Source organism: Plecotus auritus (genome assembly GCF_963455305.1).
Source record: "Plecotus auritus genome assembly, chromosome: 2".
NCBI lineage: Eukaryota > Metazoa > Chordata > Mammalia > Chiroptera > Vespertilionidae > Plecotus > Plecotus auritus.
In genome coordinates, this window is record NC_137771.1 from 169,312,597 (window position 1) to 169,337,436 (window position 24,840).

The 24,840-nt window shown below is 41.4% G+C and overlaps 1 protein-coding gene across 3 annotated transcripts in view; it reads right to left on the reverse strand.

Annotated features, from left to right (window-relative positions):
* Positions 1–4,556: 4,556 nt before the first annotated feature.
* PARP9 (poly(ADP-ribose) polymerase family member 9) overlaps positions 4,557–24,840 on the reverse strand; it is a 50,134-nt gene continuing 29,850 nt past the window's right edge. For all 3 annotated transcript variants that reach the window (XM_080654154.1, XM_080654155.1, XM_080654156.1), the window contains 4 exons: positions 15,542–15,919; positions 11,786–11,922; positions 10,995–11,169; positions 4,557–6,838 (listed from right to left, as the gene is read on the reverse strand). In XM_080654154.1, the coding sequence (XP_080510280.1) occupies positions 6,459–6,838; positions 10,995–11,169; positions 11,786–11,922; positions 15,542–15,919 (1,070 nt within the window). In that variant the 3' untranslated portion in view covers positions 4,557–6,458. The remainder of the gene's footprint in view (positions 6,839–10,994; positions 11,170–11,785; positions 11,923–15,541; positions 15,920–24,840) is intronic.

Genomic DNA, 24,840 nt, shown 5'->3' on the forward strand with positions numbered 1-24,840 from the left:
TGTGCCATTTTGATTCTCCCCTCTGATCCCCCCTGTGTCATTTTGAGTGATCCCTCTCCCCCCACCTTGATACCCCAATTCCTTTTTTTTTTTTTTTTTTTTTTTTACCCCTAGAAATGAGTGCAAAAAGAAAAAGCTACTCTGTGGAGTACAAGAAAGGAATCGTGGAAGACTCTTGGGGCCAAAATCTTACTGCTTTCTGCAAAGAGAAGATGTTGAGTATCCGATTGGTCCAAAAATGGCGAGCAGAGTATGGTAACCTCATTGAACAAGTGGACAAGGGAAATGCTAAAAAGCGCAAGTGTGGATCAAGTCGGCAACCATTATTTTCCGAGCTGGAAGACCTGATCTGTGAATGGGTTGTTGACAGGAGAGCAAAGGCTTTGGTTGTGAATAGGGCTCAGATTCAAGAATTTGCCCTTGCAATGGCACCACAGTTTGACATAGCCCCCGAAGACTTCAAAGCATCACAACACTGGCTGGATAATTTCCTTCAGCGAAGTGAACTGTCTTTAAGAAGATCTACAACATTGTTTAGGTTGGAAGATACTCAAGTTATTAAGCGAGCACTTGCATTCAAGTCCTTTATTGATGATGCTGACTTTTCTAAATACAATCTTTCCAACATGATTGCTATGGATGAAACTGCAGTGTTTATGGGCCAATCATCTCAAACAACAATTGAACAGCGGGGTGCCTCCTTGGCGTACATTCCCTCCACTGCTTAAGAAAGTGCACGTGTTTCCTGTATTTTGGCAATTCGTCTGGATGGCACTAAAATCCCACCTTTAATCATTTCTAAGGGCAAGAAGGAAAAGATTGAACGTGTTTTGGGCGTTTTTATTCTTGAAACTGAAAAAGCCTGGGCCACACAAGCAGTTATAAGGAAGTGGGTCTATTTAATGCTGCCGCTTGTCATACGAGGGAGCCAAAGAGGTCTGCTAGTCTGGGATGCAGCCAGCACTCACCGCGCTAAAGACATGAAGACATTTCTTCATGAAAGAAAAATAGATCAGATAATGATTCCCGCAGGAATGACGGCCTATCTCCAGACTCTTGATATTGCAATAAACAAGCCATTCAAAGACAATTTGCGCATGGAAATTAATGACTACATTGAAAATAGAATGGAGAGAAATCAGCGTGGAAACTTTGTGAAACCTAAGCTGCAAGAAGTTGTGACTTGGGTGAAGAATTCATGGGAGAAAATCACTGACAGTTGCATTGCAAATGCACTGCGAGCAGGCTACCTTGACAAGAAGTACTCATTTAAAGACAGTGCTATTGCTAAACATGAGAGATTTGGTCCACTGATTCTGAAAGAAATGGAGTCACAAGAAATTCACCAGGAAATTCAGGAATTGGATTGTTATGATGATGTTCCAGAAGATGATGACATGATTGTCATTGAATAAATGAGTAAATTCTTGATACTGTAGGATTCAGTTTGTCTGGTTTGTGTTGACAACTACCGTACCGTATACAGGTAATAAATTTCCTTTATTTTCATTTAACAATAAATGTGTACCGTATTCTTCTTCATGTAAAAATAAGACATCCCCTGAAAATAAGACCTAGCGCATCTTTGGGGGCAAAAATAATATAAGACACTGTCATATTTTCGGGGAAACACGGTAACACTTTTTAACTTAAAGTCTATTTTGTTGTTATTAATAAAGGCACACCAGCTTTCTTTTGGTATTTGGTAATTACATTTCTCTATCTTTTTATTTTAAATATTTATGTATTTTAATGCTTTTCATATCTCCTCTAAACAGCATGGTTGTAGTTGGATTCCAAAATCCAATCTATCAGTCTGTGATTTAACTAGAAATTTTAGTCCAAATTACACATATTATGGTCACATATATTTGGAATTACTTCTAACCTTTTGTGCTGTTTATCTCACTTATTTTCTTGATTCTATTATCTGCCTTCCTTGCTTTTCTAGCTGTTTTTATGTTTACTAGCGGCCCGGTGCACAAAATTGGTGCACAGGTAGGGTCCCTAGGCCTGGCCAGAGATCATGGCTGATCTATGGGGTAACCGGTGGGGTGATCGGGGGCCCCCGCTCATACCCACCTTGGTCTGGTGCTGCCCGCTCACCTGCTCCACCATCCCACCACAGTCCCGCTCTTGTTGGGGCCCATCAAGGCCAGCAGTCCCTTCACTGCCGCCCTTTGCCAGTGCTGTGTTGCCGATGCCCACCATGTTCCATGCCGCCCCCTGGTGGTCAGCATACATCTAACTCCCAATTGGGCAAACTCCCACCGTGGGGTCAATTTGTATATTGGCCTTTTATTATATAGGATTTTAAAAACTAGAGGCCTAGTGCATGAAATTCGTGCACGGGTGCGGTCTCTAGGCCTGGCCCGCGATTGAATTGTGAGCGTATGGTGTGGAAGGGCAAGTCCCAGCTGACCTCTGGACCCTGGGCCCCTGGGTGCTCCCCTCTGCCTGAATCACGGTGCCTGAGTCCCCAGGCGGAGATGTGGTGAGCCTGGCTGGATGGCATGCACCGGGGTGCAGCGTGAGCCTCTGGGCTACCCAGTGGCGCTGCACGGATGCCAGGCGGGTAGTGTGCTCTCTCCCTGCTGGCCTCACAGACCAGCTCCTGGATGAACCCATGAGGAGCCCAACCGGCCCCTGTGGTCCCAGTGGCTGTGGGATGGGCTCCTTGTGGGCGCCGGGAACCTGAGTGCAGGGGCTTCCCTGGCACATGAGCCCTGGCATCCAAGGGGAGGGGAGCAGGGGGAGAGTGAGCTTGGCAGACATCCCGTATTCTCACTGCACCTCCGTCCCCATCACCCCCACCCCCAGGTAGCAAGTGAGAGGTCACATTGTATCGCAGATGCCTGCCATGTTCCGCACTGCCCCCTGGTGGTCAGCGCACGTCATAGTGAGCAGTCTAACTCCTGGTCCTGGTCGAACTCCCGCCTGAGGGAACAATTTGCATATTAGGCTTTCATTATATAGGATTCCTTTTTAAAAAATCCTTCCTCGAGGGTATGTTTTCATTGATTTTAGAGAAAGGAACGGAGTAAGAGAAAGATCAAAGTGAGAGAGAAACATCTATTGGTTATTTCCAGTACTCGCCAGGACCAGGGATGGGACCCGCAACCTGGGCATGTGCCCTGAGAATTGAACCCAAAACTAGATTCCTTTTTTTGGGTCTACTATTTAGAAGTTAGATACTTTATTTCTCTTCTTATAGTATCTGTCCTTAAATTTTAATCTGTATAAGAAACTTTAATCTCTTGAACAACACAATGACTTTAAACCCCTTTAACTGTAGTCATCCCTCCACCATTTTTACATGCTTCATTTTTCAATATTTTATTTCAATCTTATTTTATTCCGCAAACTAGACATTCCTATTACTGCTGTTTTATGAAGACAATGACTGTTTATATGTATTCATATTTACAATTTCTTTGCTCATCATGCCTTCTTGCAGCTTAGATTTTTGTTTTTTGCCCTCTTCTTTCTGAAGAATATCCTTTAAATTTTAAGTTTCTTAAATGAGAGTCTATTTTTGGTAAATTCAGCTTTTTTGATGGTCTGAGTGTCTATTCAAAAATAAAGGCAATATAAAAGTTTAGCTAAATATAGAATTCTAGGTTAACAGTTAATTGTTATACTAATGTCTTCAAGTTTCCATTATTGCTGTTTAAAAAAAAAAAGTGTATTAGTTTTCTATTACTACCATAACAAATAACCACAACTTAGTGACTTAAAAGAGCACATATTTATTGCCTCACAGTTCTGTCGGTCAGAAGTCAGTTATGGGCCTCACTGGACTAAAATCAAAGTGTTGGCAGGCTTCATTCATTTCCGGAAGCCTTTGAGTCGCCTTCCTTGCTCACTCAGGTATAGGCAGAATTCAATTCCATGCAGTTAAACGACAGATACCGGTTTCCATATGGCCTGTCAGCTGGGGCTACCCTTCCCTGCTAGAAGCTTCTTTCTGGTCCTTGCACATAACTCCCTGCATCTCAGAACCAGCACAGGGCATCAAATCCTTCTCCTGCTGCTATCTCTTTGACACAGCTAGGAAAGGTTCTCTGTTGTTGAAAATATATGTTATTAAATTGGGCCCATCTGAATAATCTGGCTAATCTTCCTGTCTGAAATTCCTTCTGCCATGTACGATAACACATTCAGATTCCAATAACAGTGTGGATATCTTTGCAGTGGGCAGGGGGAGGACATTATTCTGCCTACTATAGACGTGTGCTGTCAATCTAATTGTCATTTCTTTGTAGATGATTTGGCTGTTCTCTCTGCGGCTTTTAAGATCACTTCTTTGGTGGTGTACAGTTTCACTATGTTTCTTGGTATGGATTTTCTTTTGTTCTTATTCTTGTGAATATTGCCTCTCCTACATTCTCTTCTGAAACCCATATTAAACACATACTAGTTATTTCAAAGCTGTCCTGTTACCCTCAGCTCTGTGCCATAGGCCGAATCCACAGGCATACAAATACCTCAGCCTCATGTCCAAGCCCTATCTCTGCAAACAGTTATTCTGAGGCCATTCTTTTTTTCTTTTTATTGATTTCAGAGAGGAAGGGAGAGGGAGAGAGAGATAGAAACATCAATGATGATAGAGAATCATTCATCGGTTGCCTCTTGCACACCTCCCCCTGGGGATCAAACCTGCAACCCGGGCATGTGCCCTTGACCAGAATTGAACCTGGGACCTTTCAGTCCATAGGCTGACGCTCTATCCACTGAGCCAAGTCAGCTAGGGCTCTGAGGCCATTCTTGATGCAGACTGTGACATTGTCTATCCTTTGGAGGAGAGATCTGAGAAAGATGTTCAATCAGGCCCTGTAAGTAGAGGTGGAGCTGTTTAGGTAGGAAATTTGGGGGTTCCAGGTACCTATTAGGTGGTTTAGGAGTGAGCTATGCAATGACCCTGTGGATCCCTCGCTTTGTGGAGGTGGGCACAGTTGAAGGAAGGCCATAGTAGGGGCCTCTTGCCCATATCAAAGGGCAGTACCATGTGAGACAATAAGCATCTTCTTTTAAGAGGAAGAATGCTGATTACAATAAGATGAGAAGGAAATATGTTCATGCAAGAGGTTGAGGATGTGAGAATCAGAAAAGTTTGGAAGTATAGAGAAATATGGATTTCAGAATAGGCAAGAGTTGCATGGCGAGATTAGCTGGCCTCTACATTCAAGAACTGAAGCCAAATTTGGGCAGTCACAGTGGATTCAGCCTTTATAAGAACTACTAGAGGCCTGGTGCATGAAATTCATGTACTTGGGGTGGGGGTGAGGTCCCTCAGCCCCACCTGTACCCTCTCGCAATCTGGGACCCCTCAGGGATGTCCAACTGACAACTTAGGCATGGGGAGTGGGCCTAAGCCATCAGTCGGACATCCTTAGTGCTGCCACAGAGGCGGGAGAGGTTCCCGCCATCGCCACTACACTCGCCAGCTGTGAGCCCGGCTCAAGGCTTCTGGCTGAGCGGCACTCCCCCTGTGGAAGTGCACTGACCACCAGGGGGAAGCTCCTGCATTGAGCATCTGCCCCTGGTGGTCAGTGCGCATCATAGCGACTGGTCGTTCTGCTGTTTGGTCGATTTGCATATTAGCCTTTTATTATATAGGATTCTCTCTGAATAAATACTCTTCGACTCTGCTCCCTATCTGCTGCATCCCTTACCTGACTCTTACAAATTTTTCAGATCTCTCCTTTAGTTTCCAACCCATGGTCCCTCTCCCTCTTATATTTTCCCAAAGAATTGTAATTCCTCATTCCAATCATACTTATTAAGTTGTCCATAGCTGCCTTTCTAATTAGTCAGGCTGAAAGCTGTATGAAGACATTTGTCTTGTTCAGCATCATATCCCCAGGACTCATAAAGTGACTGAAACACATCTGGTGGTCAAAAAATATTTGGTAAATTAATAATTTGGCCTAGTGGTACTTGAGTTGCTTTGCTTGATGTGGCTGAATCCACACAGGTTATCGGCAGAATATCAGCCTTTCGATGTCCTTCCACTTCAAATAATTTCATTTAACATGTGATTTTTCAAAGTAAAGGTGATTTATTTTGTTATCTAAAGCACTGTATAAGATTATCTGGAAAATATAAAATCATCCTGCTTTCCTAATATGTTACACTATCACCACTTTAGAAAATAAAATGGATTATATATTAGAAAAGTCTCTTCATTGCATGCAAAACATTTTTGCTATTATATAGGAAAGGAAGTGAAAGAACAACTTGATGGAGAGGGATGATAGATCATGGTATATATCTATCCCAGCCCCAGGAGATAAAGACTAAGATGCTAGCAGTATATAACTGGCCCCTTCAATAACCCAATTAGTGCATACAGACAACCCACTTAACACATTCAAACCATGCTTTGAGTCATGGATGGTCATTATTGGTTAGTTTCTCAAGGCAAGGCCATGCGAGTTGTTAAAATTCTATGGAGATTAATCAACAGGGCTACCACTTGAGTGTTCCCTCCAAGTCAACTGTGGATATGACATCATTGGTTTTGATAAGTAATCCTGTGACCATTCAGGCTCTTGGGTGCAAGTCCACAAATATTGGGGCATAGCCTGCACACTACTAAAAATAACAAAGGTTTCTGGGCTGGAGACATTGTCAACCACACTGTCATGTCTATCTGTGGCTCCAGGACTCAATGGTGGTGGAACAATATTTTGCTGATGACCCAGGCAGAAGGAGCCTGTGAGTACTTCAGCCTCAAACACGTAGATCAGCTTATCTGTAGCAGATGTTTTCTTGACCTGGTATGGTAGGTTTCTGAGGTTCTTGGTGAAGTATATGCCAGCTCCATACTTTGGGTCTGAAAAAAGAAAAAAAAAAAGGAAATGGTTATTATGACCTGCAGAAACATATTGCCTATTTGGGTGCTAATATATATTCACTGTCTAATCCTCCAAACCAAATAATCACTACTTTTTGGTCCCAAGTCCCTGTGTCTGTAGCAAAGATACCCAAAGTTGTTCCCTTAAGACAAATTATCACTGATATCATCAATATAATAATAGCTTACATTTAAATATAGCTTCCTTCCTTCCTTCTTTCCCTCCCCACCTTCCTCCCTCACCTTCCTCTTCTTTCTTTACATTTACTTGGGACTTAACCAAACACTGTGTCAGGTTCTAAAGCAGCACTGAACAATAGAAATGCAATGTAAGCCACACAAATAATTTTAAATTCTCTAGTAGCCACATTAAAAAAGGTAAAAAGAAACAGATGAAATTAATAATAAATTTATTTAACCTATTATATACAAGTGTTATCATTCCAACATGTAATCAATATGCAAAATTATTAAGGAGACATTTTACATTTTTTAAAATTTGGTAGTGGTCTTTAAATACAGTGCATATTTTATACTTACTGTGTACCTCAATTCAGATTAAACACATTTCAAATGTTCAACAGCCACATGTGACTGGCTCATGGCTACCATATTGGACCGTACAGCTTTAGAGCTTCAAAAATGACTAAGACATGATCCCTATTCTCAAAAGTTCACAATGGGAACTCCCCACATAAAATATAGTACAATTTCATGTGGCAAACAAGTATTTTGAGATAAATATCAGATTTCTTTCCTGGGAGTTTCTTCTTGCTCTTTGTTCCTCCACCCATTGAATTCTTGCTACTTATACAGGGGCAAAATATATAACGCTTAGAACAAAGTCATTTGAATATATATGATACACATCATATATAATATATAATATATAATTATTTTTAATCAAAGCAGAAAATATGGTCTTGAAAATATGGCCTTGACAGTTAGATTTTCTGAGTGAGGAAAAGAGTTTTTTGAACCAAAAGGATGAAAGCATGAAGGATTCAGAGCATGGATTTTATACCACTTATAACAGAAAAGAGAACAATACAAGATATTCTAAGAGCAGTTTTTTCATTTCAAGATAAATGTAAGTTCTTTCTTCCACCTTATGGGAAGAGAAGAATCAGGGAGGACATAACTAGAACTCACTTCTCTGTCGCACTCTTTCAAGAGTGCCCTGAGAGTCAAGATGCTGAAGAACCAACAGAAACCTCAGAAAAACTAGGGGGACATCCAGAATAGAAGGGACCATTGCCTGACTCCGCTGTTTTCAGCCCCCTCATCCAGCCTGGCACCTGAGTGGAAAGTAGCAATAGCCGGGGAAGATTTCCAGAAGGAAGACCACATATTTCATCTTGGAGGATGTGCACACTCAAACACTTTGCATGCTGTAGGAGGAACACAAACATGGCCTGGAAAGGAATTCCCTTGACATGAAAAACAGAGTAGACACTGTGTAGACACTACCTAAGAGCAAAGGGACTGGAAATTTAAGTAAAGGAAGGTGCTAATGACCAAAGGTGTTTTATCTAGCAGAGGACACTGAGAGGCAGAGGACAGATGGGGCCATGAACCAGACCACCCTCCCCTCAATGCTTGTCCCATCATGGAGAACACTCTCAGAAGAGGAGAAGTACAGGCAAAACCTTGCAGGAACTGAGTCTAAACTCCAAAGGGACTAAGGATACTCTGAAAATGACTGAGTTCATCTGTCAAGATGGAGTTTTCCACATTTGTGGACTTGGGAGCATAAAAGGCAGGTGAAGTTCAAAGGAATGGAGGGAGTGCAGGAACACAGAGAAGGAAGCAATTCACTGGGTCTGCAGGACTTCGGGAAAGTGTCAACCCATTTGAGCTATGCCATTGAGCTATGTCTTAAAGAAGGAATAGGAATTTGCAGGGCTAAGAAGGGTGAAGAGGGAAGACATTCCACATGCAAAGGCACAAAGGCATGAGAGCATACAGCATATTCAGGAAACTCTAAGAAATTCATGGCTAGAGTGTTGGGGAACAATGAGTTATGAGGCTGGTGAAATAACGTGGGGCTACGGCCTTCTATACTCTGCTAAGGAGTCTGAGTTTTTACCTTCTAGGTAACTAGGAATGCAGGTGCTAAACAGGCATGTAATTTTTTTAAAAAAATATATTTTATTAATTTTTTACAGAGAGGAAGGGAGAGGGATAGAGAGTTAGAAACATCGATCAGCTGCCTCCTGCACACCTCCTACTGGGGATGTGCCCGCAACCAAGGTACATGCCTTTGACCAGAATCGAACCTGGGACCTTTCAGTCCACAGGCCGACGCTCTATCCGCTGAGCAAAAACCGGTTAGGGCATGGCAGGCATGTAATTTTTTAGCACGATAATTCTGGAAGAGAAAAGGACAGGTTAGACAGAGGTGTTTTGAGGCAAAGGAAGGACCTGGTAATCATCTAGGCTTATGGGAAGGTAAACTAAGGCAGCAGGAATAGAGAAGTGAGGCTGTGCTGAGAATTTTATTTAGAATCACCAGAACTCTGTGACTGCCTGGATATAAGAGAGAAAGGAAGGAATGGAGGATGATAGTTTCTACCTTAGAAGACCTCATAGATGATGATGGTGTCAGCCAGGTTAGGGAGTATCAGAAAGAAAGAAAAAAAAAATAGCCTATGTCTTAGGGAAAAATATGGCCAAGAAGAGTTCAGCTGGAGTTGGCTATGGGACCATAGGTAGAAATGTCCAAAAGATAGTTTGAAATATGGACCTGCAGGTCAGGAGAGAGATAGGTTATAGATGGAGAGGTAATTAGCCATATCTGCCACAGGACTGAAAAGAGGGCACTCGCTGGATTTGGAAAATAGAAAGATAGTGATGATCTTAGAGTAATTTGAGTAGAAGGTGGTGATTGTGTGTGGAGGGGTAGGAAGAGTGGGGTGCAGAGAAGCCAGTTACAATGGTTTAGGAGCAAAAGAAGTTGTGAGTTTTTAAGACTGCTAATGAAAGGACCATACCGATCATCACTTTCCTGATTGCACTGGAAAATTTCTTGGAGGGGATTCATTGATTAATTTTTACCTCCAGGAGTTGAGTATGCTCTATTTTTCCCCTAGGTACTGCTTATATTCTCTCTGGGGCAAAGAGTTTTAAAAACTCTTTGCTTTCCAGAAATCAAGGCTCATGCTACATATTTTGAAGGGTAAAGATGAAGAGATTTCACGGACGAGGCAAAATCAAGCTGCATTGCTAGGTACCTCCCACAATAATTAAAAAACTTCTTGGCCTCCTTTGAATAGATCTAAAGGGGACACTATAGCAATGAAGTATGTTGTTGTTTTGTTAATCTTCACCCAAGGGTATTTTTTCCATTGCTTTTCAGAGAGAGTGGAAAGGAGGGAAGGAGGGGGAGAGAAACAGAGAAACATCAATGTGAGAGAGACATATCAATTGGCTGCTTCCCACACGTGCCCCAACTGGGGCCGGGGATCGTACCAGGTATGTACACTTGACCTGGAATCGAACCCAAGACCCTTTGGTGCATGGGCTGACACTCTTAACTGCTGAGCCACACCAGCCAGGGCTGTATGCAATATTTTTGTACAACTGAAAAGAGACATGGAAGCCACACACAGAACTCTTATAGCTGAGAGGGATCTTAAGATGTTAGTCACTTCACCCACCAGATGAAATCAAATTCATTCACCTGATATAAGGCTATAGGAAATGAAGAGGATGGAAGAGAAAAGACCAACTTTATTAAGTTCAGGAAAATGCCCTTTTAATTAAGGGATTAGAATGGCTAGGTAGTGATAATAATTTGCTTGAGATAAGTGGGGCGGGAGGGAGTGGGGCGGGGGGGAGAAAGAGAAAGAATAGCTCCAGGGTACTCTGTATATAAGACACAAACACAGAAAGGAGAGAACCTGAACTGTACATCTTACTGCTAATACTTTCATCAACATTAAACCCATCAGCAACAAAATATATGAAGGAAAATAAAAATAAGGACCCTTTCCAAATGACTTAACCACTAAATCCTAGTTGCAAATGATCCCCTCATCACAGCAACAAATGCTATTTGTGGAGAGTCCTCTGCTGATGTCTGCTCACCAATTCCCACACACAGTAGCTCCAATAATGAGGGGCTGACACCTACCGCAGGGCACTGAGTACATTCTTTGAAAGCCAACTCGGCATACCACTTCACGGAATTGCTGTGGGACTTGCTGAAACAACCGGTGGCTCACAGGTTCCCCAGGCATTCTCTCTTCCATCATTTTCTTCTTTCTTTGGAAGACAGCCATGAGAAGCATGTTGTCTATCTTCTCTACCTGGAATCCAAGGGAATGAAAATCTGAAAAGAGACTGGAGAACTGCTACTTAAATGGCCTGATGCACTGCTTCAAAAATAAAGGCACTTATGTGCATATAGCTTTGCATGCAATTTGATTTTCATTTCAAGTTACACAGGGGTCTCTCTTGGCCCCAACCCTCTCCTAGCTTGATTTCTATCTCTTCAAAATTCCCTGTCCCTTCTTTGATAAATTCATTTAATAAAAATGCACTGAACAATCACTTTAATGAAATGGTCAACAATGTATTTACGGTCTTTGCCCTCTTAAAGCTCATAGTTTAGTGAGAGATAAAAATAGGTACACAATTATAATAATGCAGTGTGGTAAGTTCTATTCCAGTCCTTTTATTTTGCATCAACATAGGCAGCTTTTAATTGGGTCTTGATCTATGCTTCTGTATATCCTGACATAATTTCTGCCTTATACCTTGGTATCTCCCCATCTCTAGCCTCCTCTCCATCTTATTTCTGAGATTCCTGGTCAATAGCCATTAACAGGTGTTGTTTTTTTTTTTTTTTGGGGGGGGGTGGTGTCTATAGAACAAATGGATTAATAACAAGGCAAGTCAAATCTTTCCTTTAATTACGTATACCTTTATAACCCGCAAACCACAGTTTTCAAACTTTTTCTTTTGATCCTGAATTTCTGGAGTTGAAAGCATTAGACATTTCAGAAACTTATTTTCTTTCATTTCATCTTGGTGTATTGGTTGCTGATAAGTCCATTGCCCTAAAAATGAGTAACAGGAAATTCTTTTTCAATGCTCTGTGAGAGGCAATAGGTTTATAAAGAAATATTATGAAACAAATTAAATAAATTTGAAGGAATAGATTAGTCAGTTTAAGTTGTATGCCACATATTTTTAAGAAATGCAAGGAGAGCTACAACACTGTGAGATGTCATAAAATAATAGAGAGGATTAATAAATTTGTCCTCAGATGATTTGGATTATGAGTTTGAGGAGATGAGGAAAAAAGCATTAATACATACTCCCTCATCAATGCTGTAGTGATGATATATAACTGTGTTGTTCATAGAAAATGTTCGCACTTCCAGTCAAGATGCCCATCAACAAAAAAAGAGGCATAAGAAAACATCCTATCTAATAAAGAGGGAATATGCAAATTGACCATCACTCCGTCACAAAGATGGCTGCACCCACAGCTGAGGTGAAGTTCCCATAAGGAGTCTTAACGAGCAATCAGCAGGGAACTGGGGCTACGCCCTCCCCCGCCCCCGTGGGGCTTGACAGGGGCCCTCAGGCCATGTCCCCCACCCAGAAGGGCTTGACAGGGGACTTCAAGATACACCCCCAGTGCTGGGTTGGGGGAACTCAGGCCGCACCCCCGCCCAGTGGGGCTTGAGGGGGGACCTGGCGGGGCTTGACGGGGAACCTCAGGCCATACTCCTCACCCAGTGGGGCTTGATGGAGGACCTCAAGGCACACCCCCCGTCCTGGTCTGGTCTGGGGGACCTCAGGCTACGCCACCCTGTCCTGGCGCCGGGCCAGGGGACCTGAGGCTACGCCCCCTGCCCGGCAGGGCTTGACAAGGGTGGGACTGGCTGGGTCTGGATCTAGCCCAATTGGGGGGGGGGGCGGCTGGGTCTGGGTCTCATGTGATTTTGAGGTGCATGTGGGTGGGTGGGGACTTGACTCTGGGTCCTGTGGTGAGCCCCTCTGACAGGAGGAAGGTTTTCATATACATTTTACTAATTTTCTTTCATCTCTGACACTTCTATTACAGAGAAAGGGCAAATAGCAATATTAAATTATTTCCACTAATTAATCCCCTTTTAATGTGCACGAATTTTGTGCACCGGGTCACTAGTTAAAAGATAATAAAAAAATGATATGCTGTTTATATGACACAGCAAGGTTTTCAAAGAGATTTCATATCTCTAACTCATATGATCATTACACCTCCACCACTGAAATAATCAACACAATTTTACAAATAAGGAAATTAAAACCCAGAGACTTATGTGACTTGCCCAATATCACACAGCTAATAAGTAAAGAGATCCAAGTTATAAATATGGCTTTCCCCAGTGCCTTCTGTAAGGGGCAAGGCAGAATATTTGGCATATACATCACTCATATGCCACTTCCAAGCAAGAAGAGCAAAATTTGGAGATTAAGATTAAATTGTGTAATGTATTTCCTCCCTTTCTCCCTTAACTTACTTATTTCCTTTTTTTTATGTTCAAGGGACTACCTGTTACTGTCCAAAGAAGCTCCTTATTGGACTAAATACACAGGTGGACAAAATAGAAATTCCCCAACAGGCTTACTTTCTTCCCATTTGAGAGTTTGACTTTACTAGTAGACCAAGTATACTAAAATGACCTAATGCCCAGCACATTTCTAATGGAGTGGGCTGAATTTAACTAAAAAAGCAGATGATACATTCAGAGAAACTTGCTAGAGGGTCAAGTTGTAAATCTGGAAGGCAGGAAGGACAAAACACCCTAGCAAAGGAACTCCAAAGCCAGGAAATTTCAAAGAAGGAGACTCTAAATTAAATCTGGAGAGCAATAGCTCACATGATGCAGTATAGTATTAAGTCCAGCTGACTTGAGTTCAGCAAACATTTATTGAATTACTATTACATGCCAGGCACTGACTGGGCACTGGTGATTCAAAATCTACAAACTCTTGCTATCAGAAAAGCTCACCAGGAAGGATTAAAGAGCAACACAATAGAGAGGTGATGCCTAACTTGTATCATTTAAATTTTATTCTGATGGATAGTTGATATTCTCTGTAGTAAGAGCTCATTTCAAATTTATCCATTTTGTTAATGATGATCTTAATCTGATTAAGAGAGGATGAGTCTGTATGAGCCTCTGAAATGTAGTCATCAGCTACTAAAAATGTCACCTTGCAGCAGAACAAGGGACTTATATGGCTAAATTGCCAGTAGCTGGAGGAGGGCTCAACCTTACAAATGCAGTTAAAGTGATGCTACAAGCTTTACAGGAGATCAATATTTCTTTGTCTCTTGTTCTCTTGAGAGGTATCAGTGTCAGTTTACACATTCACAGGCATTACACTTTAAAAGCTAAGTAGAAATCATAATCTTGGGTCTCATTCTTGCATATGATTTTTTTAAAAAATATATATTTTATTGATTTTTTACGGAGAGGAAGGGAGAGGGATAGAGAGTTAGAAACATCGATGAGAGAGAAACATCGATCAGCTGCCTCCTGCATACCCCCTACTGGGGATGTGCCAGCAACCGAGGTACATGCCCTTGACCGGAATCGAACCTGGGATCTTTCAGTCCGCAGGCCAACACTCTATCCACTGAGCCAAACCGGTCAGGGCTTGCATATGATTTTTGCCCATGTTTTTGGACACTGAGTTTTCTGTGGAATGTGGCTACAACATTTACTGCAAACTCCCACTCATTTTGACCATTTCTGCCTAAATAATTTTTATAAACACATGGTGAAAATAAGGTGTCCTTTAAATTCCTGCATCTGAATTGCTGTACTAAGTCCATTCTCCACATTACAACCAGTGATCTTTCTAAAATACAAATCTAGTTAGGGTGCGTCTCCTAGGTGCTCCCAGAGCACTTTCACCCTCTTTCCTAACTAACCTTGCTTGCTTCTCAGAATCCCCAATTAGATTCTTAGTGAAAACAATGTCCATTTTATCACTGTATCCTCAGCACCTAGAACAATGCTTGGTACATATCATAGATGCAATATTCATCAGCTGAATAAGTGAATGAAATAAGCTTTTGTCCCTTAGGTGGTGTTTCCAATGGTATAATTTCCTAGTTAGCTCTAGGACTATGTTAAAAGGATCTCTACAGACCCCAATTCCCCATCATCCTGATGGATTTTTGCTCCACGAAATGGGTGCTGTTTGCATGTACTTAATAGTACCAATTAATAATTTATTTTGGTGAGAAGGCTCAAAGTAAGTAATTTTAGGGTTCCTAAGGTTGCCAGCAACAGATAAATGCAATAAAACTCAATTTTAAAATGAATGTGGAATGTGTCTACATTTGAATGCTCCATCTGCAGAATTAGAGATGTGCTTTTTTCCCCCACTGCCTAGGAGTGGGTTACCCTAGGCTTTCCATGTAACTTCCTCTTAGGTAATCAAGTCATCATAAGTAAATCCAATTGTGAGTGTGTGTGTGTTCATTTACTAATAATTAACCCTGCTGGTAGCAACAGAGCCCCAAAATGGTTATAAAAGTTTATGGCCTAGCACAGAACCTGCACAGTTTGCTCTCTCTCTCTTCTATTCTATCTCTTATCCACATACATAATCACACCCAAAAGGACAGCTGGGAGAGGTGACTTTCCAACTAAATAGAAAGTTACTCACCTGACAAGCTCCAAAGGGCTTGCTCCTTTTTTTTTGCTATTTCCTCTTGAACTTCACACAGCATTCGTTCAATGTTCATAACCACCTCAATGAGGTCAGCCTGGGCTCCTTTAATCTCTAAAGTTGCCTTTCCCAGACTGATAATCTCTGAGATAGAGATACTTGAGGTTTCCTGAAGCTGAGACAAAATGTCATGTTCCTTTTTTCCGAGGAAGAGGATATGATTATTCTCAATGATGTGCTTATCCTGGAGGGTCAGCATCCTTTGGATCCAGTCTTGGGCCTCACTCATTTTTTCCACCTTAGATCCCATCAGATTGATGGCAGGAGATTTAGCTTTTAGCTCCTTTTCTCGGTTCCCTCTGATCTCCTGGGGGACTGAAAAGACTATCATAAACAACCACAGAAGACAGGTGAGTTTTAAACCAGAGCAGAACAATACACCATGGCCAGTATTTGCCCCAGGATATTGTCACTGTTGTTGGCTGTAGCAGCTTCAATTAAATACTATCTCTGAGAGCTGTGTTGGGTATAAAGGAAATCTAAATGTATAGTTTACAGTTTCCCTGAGTTGGGTTTATCATGCCCTGCCCCTTCTGTGTTGCATTTGCCAATCACAGATGAGTTCACCTTGTGATCTCATTCTGGATGTTGACCAACTATTATTTCCTGCTGAATGGGATTTTCCTCAACTTCTTACTAATCCCAGGTTTAAAAATCAAACATCTCAGAAGCAACAGAGCTTAAAGAGTAAAATTCTTTTAAAAAAATGTATTTCTGATTATAAAAGAATAGATGTTTATTAATGAAAAGTTGGAAATTATCAAAGTATAATGAAATAAGGAAATACCCATAATTCCACTACCTGGGATTCTTATTTATATCTTATCTGTGAGTGACAGGACATTTCGCACCTCCACAAGCACTGGGAGCTTAGCAGCTCCTGCTGCTGGACACAGTATATCCCAGCAGAAAAAGAAACAGAATTTGATTCCAACCCACTCAGGTATACCTCTCTCTGCAACCCCCTCCACAAGGAGTAAAGATATATATCAAGAAGAAGAATCTCTGATGGATTAGGGTGGCTCTGAACCCAAATTCCAGAAGAAAGCGGGGGGGGGGGGGGGGGGGGGCGAGGGTGGACCAGTTGAGAGAGAATTCATAGGTGAAACAGCACCTAAAATATATAAAGAATTCCCTCAAATTATTAATTAAAAGAAACAACCCATAGCCAGCTGGGCAAAAGAATTCACAGAAAAGGAAACACAAATGGCCCATATATGTGTGAAAAGATGTTTCTCTTCATTGGTAACCAGGGACATGAAAAATTACCGACCATATTGGCAAAAATTCACAAGTCTGACAATCTCAAGTATTGGGAAGGACACAGAGCAACTGGGACTCCTATGTATTCATGATAGATGTAAAATTGGAGCAACCACTCCTATAAGTATATTATTTAGAAAAACTTTGGCACATGTGCATCAGGGGATGTGTACCAGAAAGTTCACATTCTTGTTTTTAACAGCCAAGAACTGGAAATAAGCCATTCCCTTCAACAACGGAATATTATTATAGTAGTGAAAAGTAGTGAATTTAGCTACATGGACGAATCTCAATAACATTTTGAGGGGAAAAACTAAGTTGAGCACTTGCTATATTCTAGGCATTATTCTAAGAGCTTTATATATTTTATTCAATCCTCACAACCCAATTAGATACTAACAGTACTATTAGTAGCCCCATCTTACAAATGAAGACACTAACTCAGAGTTATTAAGAAACTTGCCATCCTAGCCGGTTTGGCTCGGTGGATAGAGCGTCGGCTTTTGGACTGAAGGGTCCCAGGTTCGATTCCAGTCAAACATGCCTGAGTTGCGGGCTCGATCCCCAGTGGTGGGGGCAGGGGGGTAGGGGTAGTGTGCAGGAGGTAGCCATTCAATGATTCTCTCTCATCATTGATGTTTCTATCTTTCTCTCCCTCTTCCTTCCTCTCTGAAATCAATACAAATATATTAAAAAAATAAAATTAAAAAAAAAAAAGAAACTTGCCAATGGTTTTAGGACTAGTATGTGGTGGCCAGGGAGCTAGTAAGTGTGGGCAGTCTAATTCCAGTGCTCACACAATTCTGCCTCCCAGTAAGTGATCCCAGGACAATAGTGGTAATTAACATATTTTGCCTAATGTAGCAGTTGGGTGGTATCAGGAACTATGGAAAAGTATCAGGACAGACTTCCAAGTTGGGGGTGGGGGTGGGGGGGAGAAGATGGCCTCCTCTGAGTAAAAATCAAAGTCAATGTTTTATACAACACTAAGAAGTGTGTGTGTGTACGGGAGGGGAGTGGTGAGTGTTTCTTAAATTGGAGGCATACTTTTTTTTTAACCCTTGTTCTGCCTGGGGGCTTACATTACTTTTTAGGAGAAAATAAAAACATGTGTTGATACTTCTTTAATTCATCATCATCAAGAAAGAAGAATTGTTCTAGATAATTACATTGTTCAGATCACTGAAGTTAAATAGTTTAACTTTTCCTTGGTAACCTGAGATCATTATCTTTTTTTGTTTATTTGTTTTTTGTTTTTAAATCCTCACCCAAGGATATTTTTCAATTGATTTTTAGAGAGAGTGGAAGGGAGGGGGAGAGAGAGAAACATCAATGTGAGAGAGACAGATTGGTTGCCTCCCATACATGCCCCGACCAGGGCTGGGGATTGAGCCTGTAACCGAGGTACGTGCAGTTGACCAGAATCGAACCTGGGACCATTCAGTCTGCAGGCCAACTCTCTATCCACTGAGTCAAACTGGCTAGGGCTGAGATAATTATCATTAATTATTATTATTGTTAATTATTGTCCTGTGCTATAATTCCTCTACAGACGTTCTCAAAAATAATTGAAGAAAATGGTAATGTCTGGCCCCATTATTTAGATTAATGACAGACATTTGCATGTTCCTATTCAATATTATCCTCACCCAAAACTCCAGCTATCTAGCATCCCCAAACATGCACTGCCTTTGTTTGCTTCTGTGGGTTTTATTGACCATGGGTGCCCACCCCCATCAACTCTGGCCATTGAAAATCTTGCCATCCTCAAAGCCAAGCTTAGACTCATCTCCATGAAGCCATTCTTGATCCCTTGCAGTCAGAAGGGCTCTCTCCCTCCTATTGGCCACCTGAGCAGTTTGCCCGTTCATTATTTATCCCCTGCTATTTCTTTAATGCTTTGGAATTTACAGGACATTTTTACATATATAATCTCTAATTATCCTCACAATTGTCTGTCATTGTTATTTTATAGATAAATATAAACAGCTTCATAATTGGTATAGTCACAGACCAGAGCTCTTAAAATTCCTCCTTCATTTCTAGCATTGCTCGAATCACTGAACATCATAAATGAACTCTTCGGGGTCAAAATAAGATGGCTGCTGACAGGAAGGCAGACTGCAAAATAGTGTTTGAGTGAGAAAACAAAGAGAGAGTGTGTGGTTGCATGCGGAGTGTTTGTTGGTGAGTTGAGGGAAAGCTATACTTCAGGAGACTGTGGGGGACTGCTGGACGGGGCTCCCCTGACCAGGCAGCCCCCACTGCTGCTGGGTTCCCTCCAGGAGCGACCAGCTCGGTCCCGGAGACCGTGCCATCTTAAAGGGGAAAGTGGATCTTATCAGAAGCCTGAAAAGCCCGGGGAATCTACAACTATGGCACCCACCGAACAGCTGCGAACTCGAGAACACCGGTCTGGAAGTGGTGCAAGCACGCGGATTCAGAGGAGCTCTACACTCCCTCATGGAAAGGAGAGAGAGAACTACATAACCAGACACCTGGAGAAGAGAGATCATGGGGAGACAAAGAATCAGCCCACATATGAAAGAAAAGCAGGCATCACCAGAAAAGGAAGTAAACGAAATGGAGGCAAGCAACCTGTCAGAGAAAGAATTCAGAGAAATGGTCTTAAGGTGGATGAAAAGAATGGAAGACAAATTCGACAATATGTATAAGAACCAAGAGGAAATGAAGAAGAACCAAAGAAATGAAAAATGACATCGCTGCAGTAAAGAACTGATTTGAAAGCATCAAGAGTAGACTAGAAGAAGCAGAGGACCGCATCAGTGAGCTAGAAGACAAGGTAGGAAAAAATACCCAAGTAGAGCAACATCTAGAAAAAAAAATTAAAAAGCAGTAGGAGAGCCTAAGGGAATGTTGGGACAACACGAAATAAAACAACATCCACACAATAGGGGTCCAGAGGAAAGGAAACTGAGCAAAGAAAAGAAAACCTGTTTGAAGAAATAATGACAGAAAACTTCCCTGATATAGGGAAGAAAAAAACCCACACAAATCCAAGAAGCTCAAAGAGTCCCAAGCAAAATGAACCCCAAAAGACCGACGCCAAGGCACATTATAATTAAATTGGCAAGCACCAACGACAAAGTAAGAATCTTAAAAGCGGCCAGAGAGAGACAGAAAGTTACCTACAAAGGATCCCCCATCAGACTAGGGACTGATTTCTCAACGGAAACACATCAGGCCAGAAGGGAATGGGATGAAATATACAAAGTCATGCAAAAAAAGGGTCTGAATCCAAGAATACTGTACCCAGCAAGGCTATCAATCAAAATTGAGGGTGAAATCAGGAGCTTCACAGACAAAAAAGGACTAAGGGAGTTTATTACCACCAAACCAGCAATGCAAGAAATGCTAAAGGGTCTGCTGTAAAAAAAAAAAAAAAAAAAAGGAAGCAAAGAAGGAACACAGGGTTTGTAAAAAATAAAAATGGTGACTATCAATAATAACTTTAAATGTAAATGGATTAAATGCCCCAATCAAAAGACATAGGATAACGGATTGCATTAGAAAACATGAGCCATGTATCTGCTGTCTACAAGAAACCCACCTCAGAAAAAAAGATGCACACAGACTGAGGGTGAAGGGATGGAAAAAGGTCATCCAGGCGAATGGAAATGAAAAAAAAGCTGGGGTAGCAACACTTATATCTGACAAGTTAGATTTCAAAGTGAAGGACATAACAAGAGATAAGGAAGGCCACTTCATAATACTAAAGGGAGCAATCCAACAAGAAGAAATAACTCTGGTAAACATATACGCACCCAAATACATAAAAAAACTTCTGGAGGATATCAAGGGAGAGATTGACAGCAATACAATCATAGTAGGATACTTTAATATCCCAACATCACCAATGGACAAATCCTCTAAACAAAAAATCAGCAAAGAAACATCAATCCTAAATGACTCACTAGACCAGATGGAATTAATTGACATCTTCAGAAGATTTCACCCCAAAGCCACAGAATATACATTCTTTTCAAGTGCACATGGATCATTTTCAAAGATAGACCATATATTGGGTCACAGGCAAAGTCTCTTCAAATTCAAGACGATAGCCCTAACTGGTTTGGCTCAGTGGATAGAGCGTTGGCCTGCGGACTGAAGGGTCCCGGGTTTGATTCTAGTCAAGGGCATGTACCCTGGTTGTGGGCATATCCCCAGTAGGGGGTGTGCAAGAGGCAGCTGATAGATGTTTCTCTCTCATCGATGTTTCTAACTCTCTATCCCTCTCCCTTCCTCTATGTAAAAAAATCAATAAAATGTATTTTTAAAAAATCAAGACGATAGAAATCATATCAAGCATCTTCTCAGAACAAAGTGGCATAAAACTGGAAATCAACTACAATAAAAACAATCCAAAAAAATCAAACATGGAGATTAAATAGCATGCTATTAAACAATGACTGGGTTACCAGAGAGATCAAGGAAGAAATAAAAAACATCATGACAACAAACGACAATGAAAACACAACAATCCAAAATCTATGGGACACAGCGAAAGCAGTCTTGAGAGGGAAGTTCATAGCTCTACAAGCATACTGCAAAAAACAAGAAACAATGGTAATAAATTACCTAACCCTACAACTCAAAGAGTTAGAAAAAGAGCAACAAGAAAAGCCCAGTGTAAGCAGAAGAAAGGAAATAATAAAGATCGGAGCGGAGATAAACGACCTAGAGACCAAAGAAACAATACAAAAGATCAACAAAACCAAGAGCTGGTTCTTCGAAAGGATAAACAAGATTGATGAACCTCTAGCCAGGCTTACCAAGAAGCAAAGTGAGAGGACCCAAATAAAATCAGAAATGAAAGAGGAGAAATGACAACAGACCCCACCGAAATACAAAGGATTGTTAAAAAATACTATGAACAACTCTATTCCAACAAACTGGACAACCTGGAGGAAATGGACATATTCCTAGAAAAATACAACCTTCCAAAACTCAATCAGGAAGAATCTAAAAACCTCAATAGGCCAATAACTATGGAAGAAATTGAAGCAGTCATCAAAAAGCTTCCTGCAAACAAAAGCCCGGGGCCAGACGGCTTCACAGGGGAGTTTCACCAAACATTCAAGGAAGAACTAAAACCTATCCTCCTCAGACTATTCCAAAAACTTCAAGAGGAAGGAACATTTCCAAGCTCATTCTATGAAGCCAGCATCACCTTAATACCAAAACCAGATAAAGACAAGACAATGTAAGAGAATTACAGGCCAATATCCCTCATGAACATAGATGCCAAAATCCTCAACAAAATTCTACCAAATCGGATCCAGCAGTACATCAGAAAGATCATACACCATGAACAAGTAGGATTTATCCCATGGATGCAAGGATGGTACAATATCCTCAAATCAATAAATGTGATACATCACATAAACAAATTGAGAGATAAAAATCACATAGTCATATCAATTGATGCAGAAAAAGCATTTGACAAAATCAAACACCCATTTTTGAAAAAAACTCTCAGCAAGGTGGGAATAGAAGGATCATACCTCAACATAATAAAAGCCATATATGATAAACCCACAGCCAACATCATACTCAATGGGCAAAAACTAAAACCATTTCCCCTAAGAACAGGAACAAGACAGGGATGCCCACTCTCACCACTCCTGTTCGACATAGTACTGGAAGTATTAGCCATTGCAATTAGACAAGAAGAAGAAATAAAAGGCATCCAAATTGGAAAAGAAGAAGTAAAGCTGTCCTTATTTGCAGATGACATGATATTGTACATAAAAAACCTGAAAGACTCTATCAAAAAACTATTAGATTTAATAAATGAATTCGGCAATGTAGCAGGATACAAAATTAACGCCAAGAAATCTATGGCATGTCTATACACCAATAGTGAACTTACAGAAAGAGAGTCTAAAAAAGCAATCCCATTTACCATCGCACCAAAAAAATTAAGATACCTAGGAATAAACTTAACTAAGGAGGTAAAAGACCTATACGCGGAAAACTACAGGACACTGAAAAAAGAGATAGAGGAAGATGTAAACAGATGGAAGAACATACCATGTTCATGGATTGGGAGAATCAACATCATTAAAATGTCCATACTACCCAAAGCAATCTATAGGTTCAATGCACTCCCATTAAAATACCAATGGCATATTTCACAGACCTAGAAAGAACTCTCCTAAAATTCATCTGGAATAAAAAAAGGTCCCAAATAGCCACAGCAATCCTGAGAAAGAAGAACAAAGGTGGGATCTCAATACCAGATTTCAAGCTGTATTACAAAAGCCATTGTTCTCAAAACAGCCTGGTACTGGCACAAGAACAGGCATATAGACCAATGGAATAGAATAGAGAACCCAGATATTGACCCAAACCACTAAGCTCAATTAATATTTGACAAAGGAGTCATGAACATACAATTGAGTCAAGACAGTCTCTTCAATAAATGCTGTTGGAAAAATTGGACAGATACATGCAAAAAATGAAACGAGACCACCAACTTACACCATACACAAAAATAAACAAAAAAATGGATAAAGGATTTAAACATAAGGTGGGAAACCATAAAAATACTAGAGGAATCCACAGGCAGAGAAATCTCAGACATATGCCGAAGCAATTTCTTCACTGATACCACTCCTAGGGCAATGGAAACTAAAGAGAAAATAAACAAATGGGACTACATCAAAATAAAAAGCTTCTGCACAGCAAAAGAAACCATCAACAAAACAACAAGAAAGCCCACTGTATGGGAGAACATATTTGCAAATGTTATCACTGGTAAAGGTTTAATCTCCAACATCTACAGGGAACTTATACAAGTTAATAAAAGGAAGATAAATGATACAATAAAAAAATGGGCAACAGACCTAAATAGAATCTTTTCGAAAGAAGACAGAAGGAAGGCCAACAGACATATGAAAGCATGCTCAAAGTCACTAATTATCTGAGAGATGCAAATCAAAATGACAATGCGGTACCATCTCACACCTGTCAGAAATGCAATCATCAACAAATCAACAAATGACAAGTGCTGGTGAGGATGCGGAGAAAAAGGAACCCTCGTGCACTGCTGGTGGGAATGCAGACTGGTGCAGCCACTGTGGAGAACAGTATGGAGTTTCCTCAAAAAACTGAAAATGGAAATCCCATTTGACCCAATAATCCCATTTCTAGGAATATATCCCAAGAAACTAGAAACACCTATCAGAAAGGATATATGCACCCCTATGTTCATAGCAGCACAATTCACCATAGCTAAGATTTGGAAACAGCCTAAATTCCCATCAGCAGATGAGTGGATTAGAAAACTACGGTACATCTACACAATGGAATACTATCCTGCTATAAAAAAGAAGGAATTCTTACCATTTGCAGCAGCATGGATGGACCTGGAGAGCATTGTGTTAAGTGAAATAAGCCAGGCAATGAAAGAAAAATACCACATGATCTCACTCATTTATGGAAAATCCTATCTAATAAAGAGGGAATATGCTAATTAACCATCACTCCATCACAAAGATGGCTGCATCCACAGCTGAGGCCAAGTTCCCATAAGGAGCCTTAATAAGCAATCAGCAGGGACCTGAGGCTACGCCCTCCCCCACCCCCGTGGAGCTTGACAGGGGACCTCAAGGTACATCCCCAGTGCTGGGTTGGGGGAACTCAGGCGGCATCCCCCGCCCAGGGGGGACCTGAGGCTGCACCTCCCTGCTAATGGGGCTTGACAAGGGACCTGAGGCTGTTCCCCCATCCCGATGCCAGGCTGGAGGACCTGAGGCTGTGCCCTCCCCCTGCCTGGCGTGGCTTGACGGGGGACCTCAGGCCATGCCCCCCATCCTGGCGCCGGGCTAGGGGACCTGAGGCTATGTCCCCTGCCCAGCTGGGCTTGACAAGGGTAGGACTGGCCAGGTCTGGATCTAGCCCAATGGGGGCAGGGGCCAGCCAGGTCTGGGTCTCACATGATTTTGAGG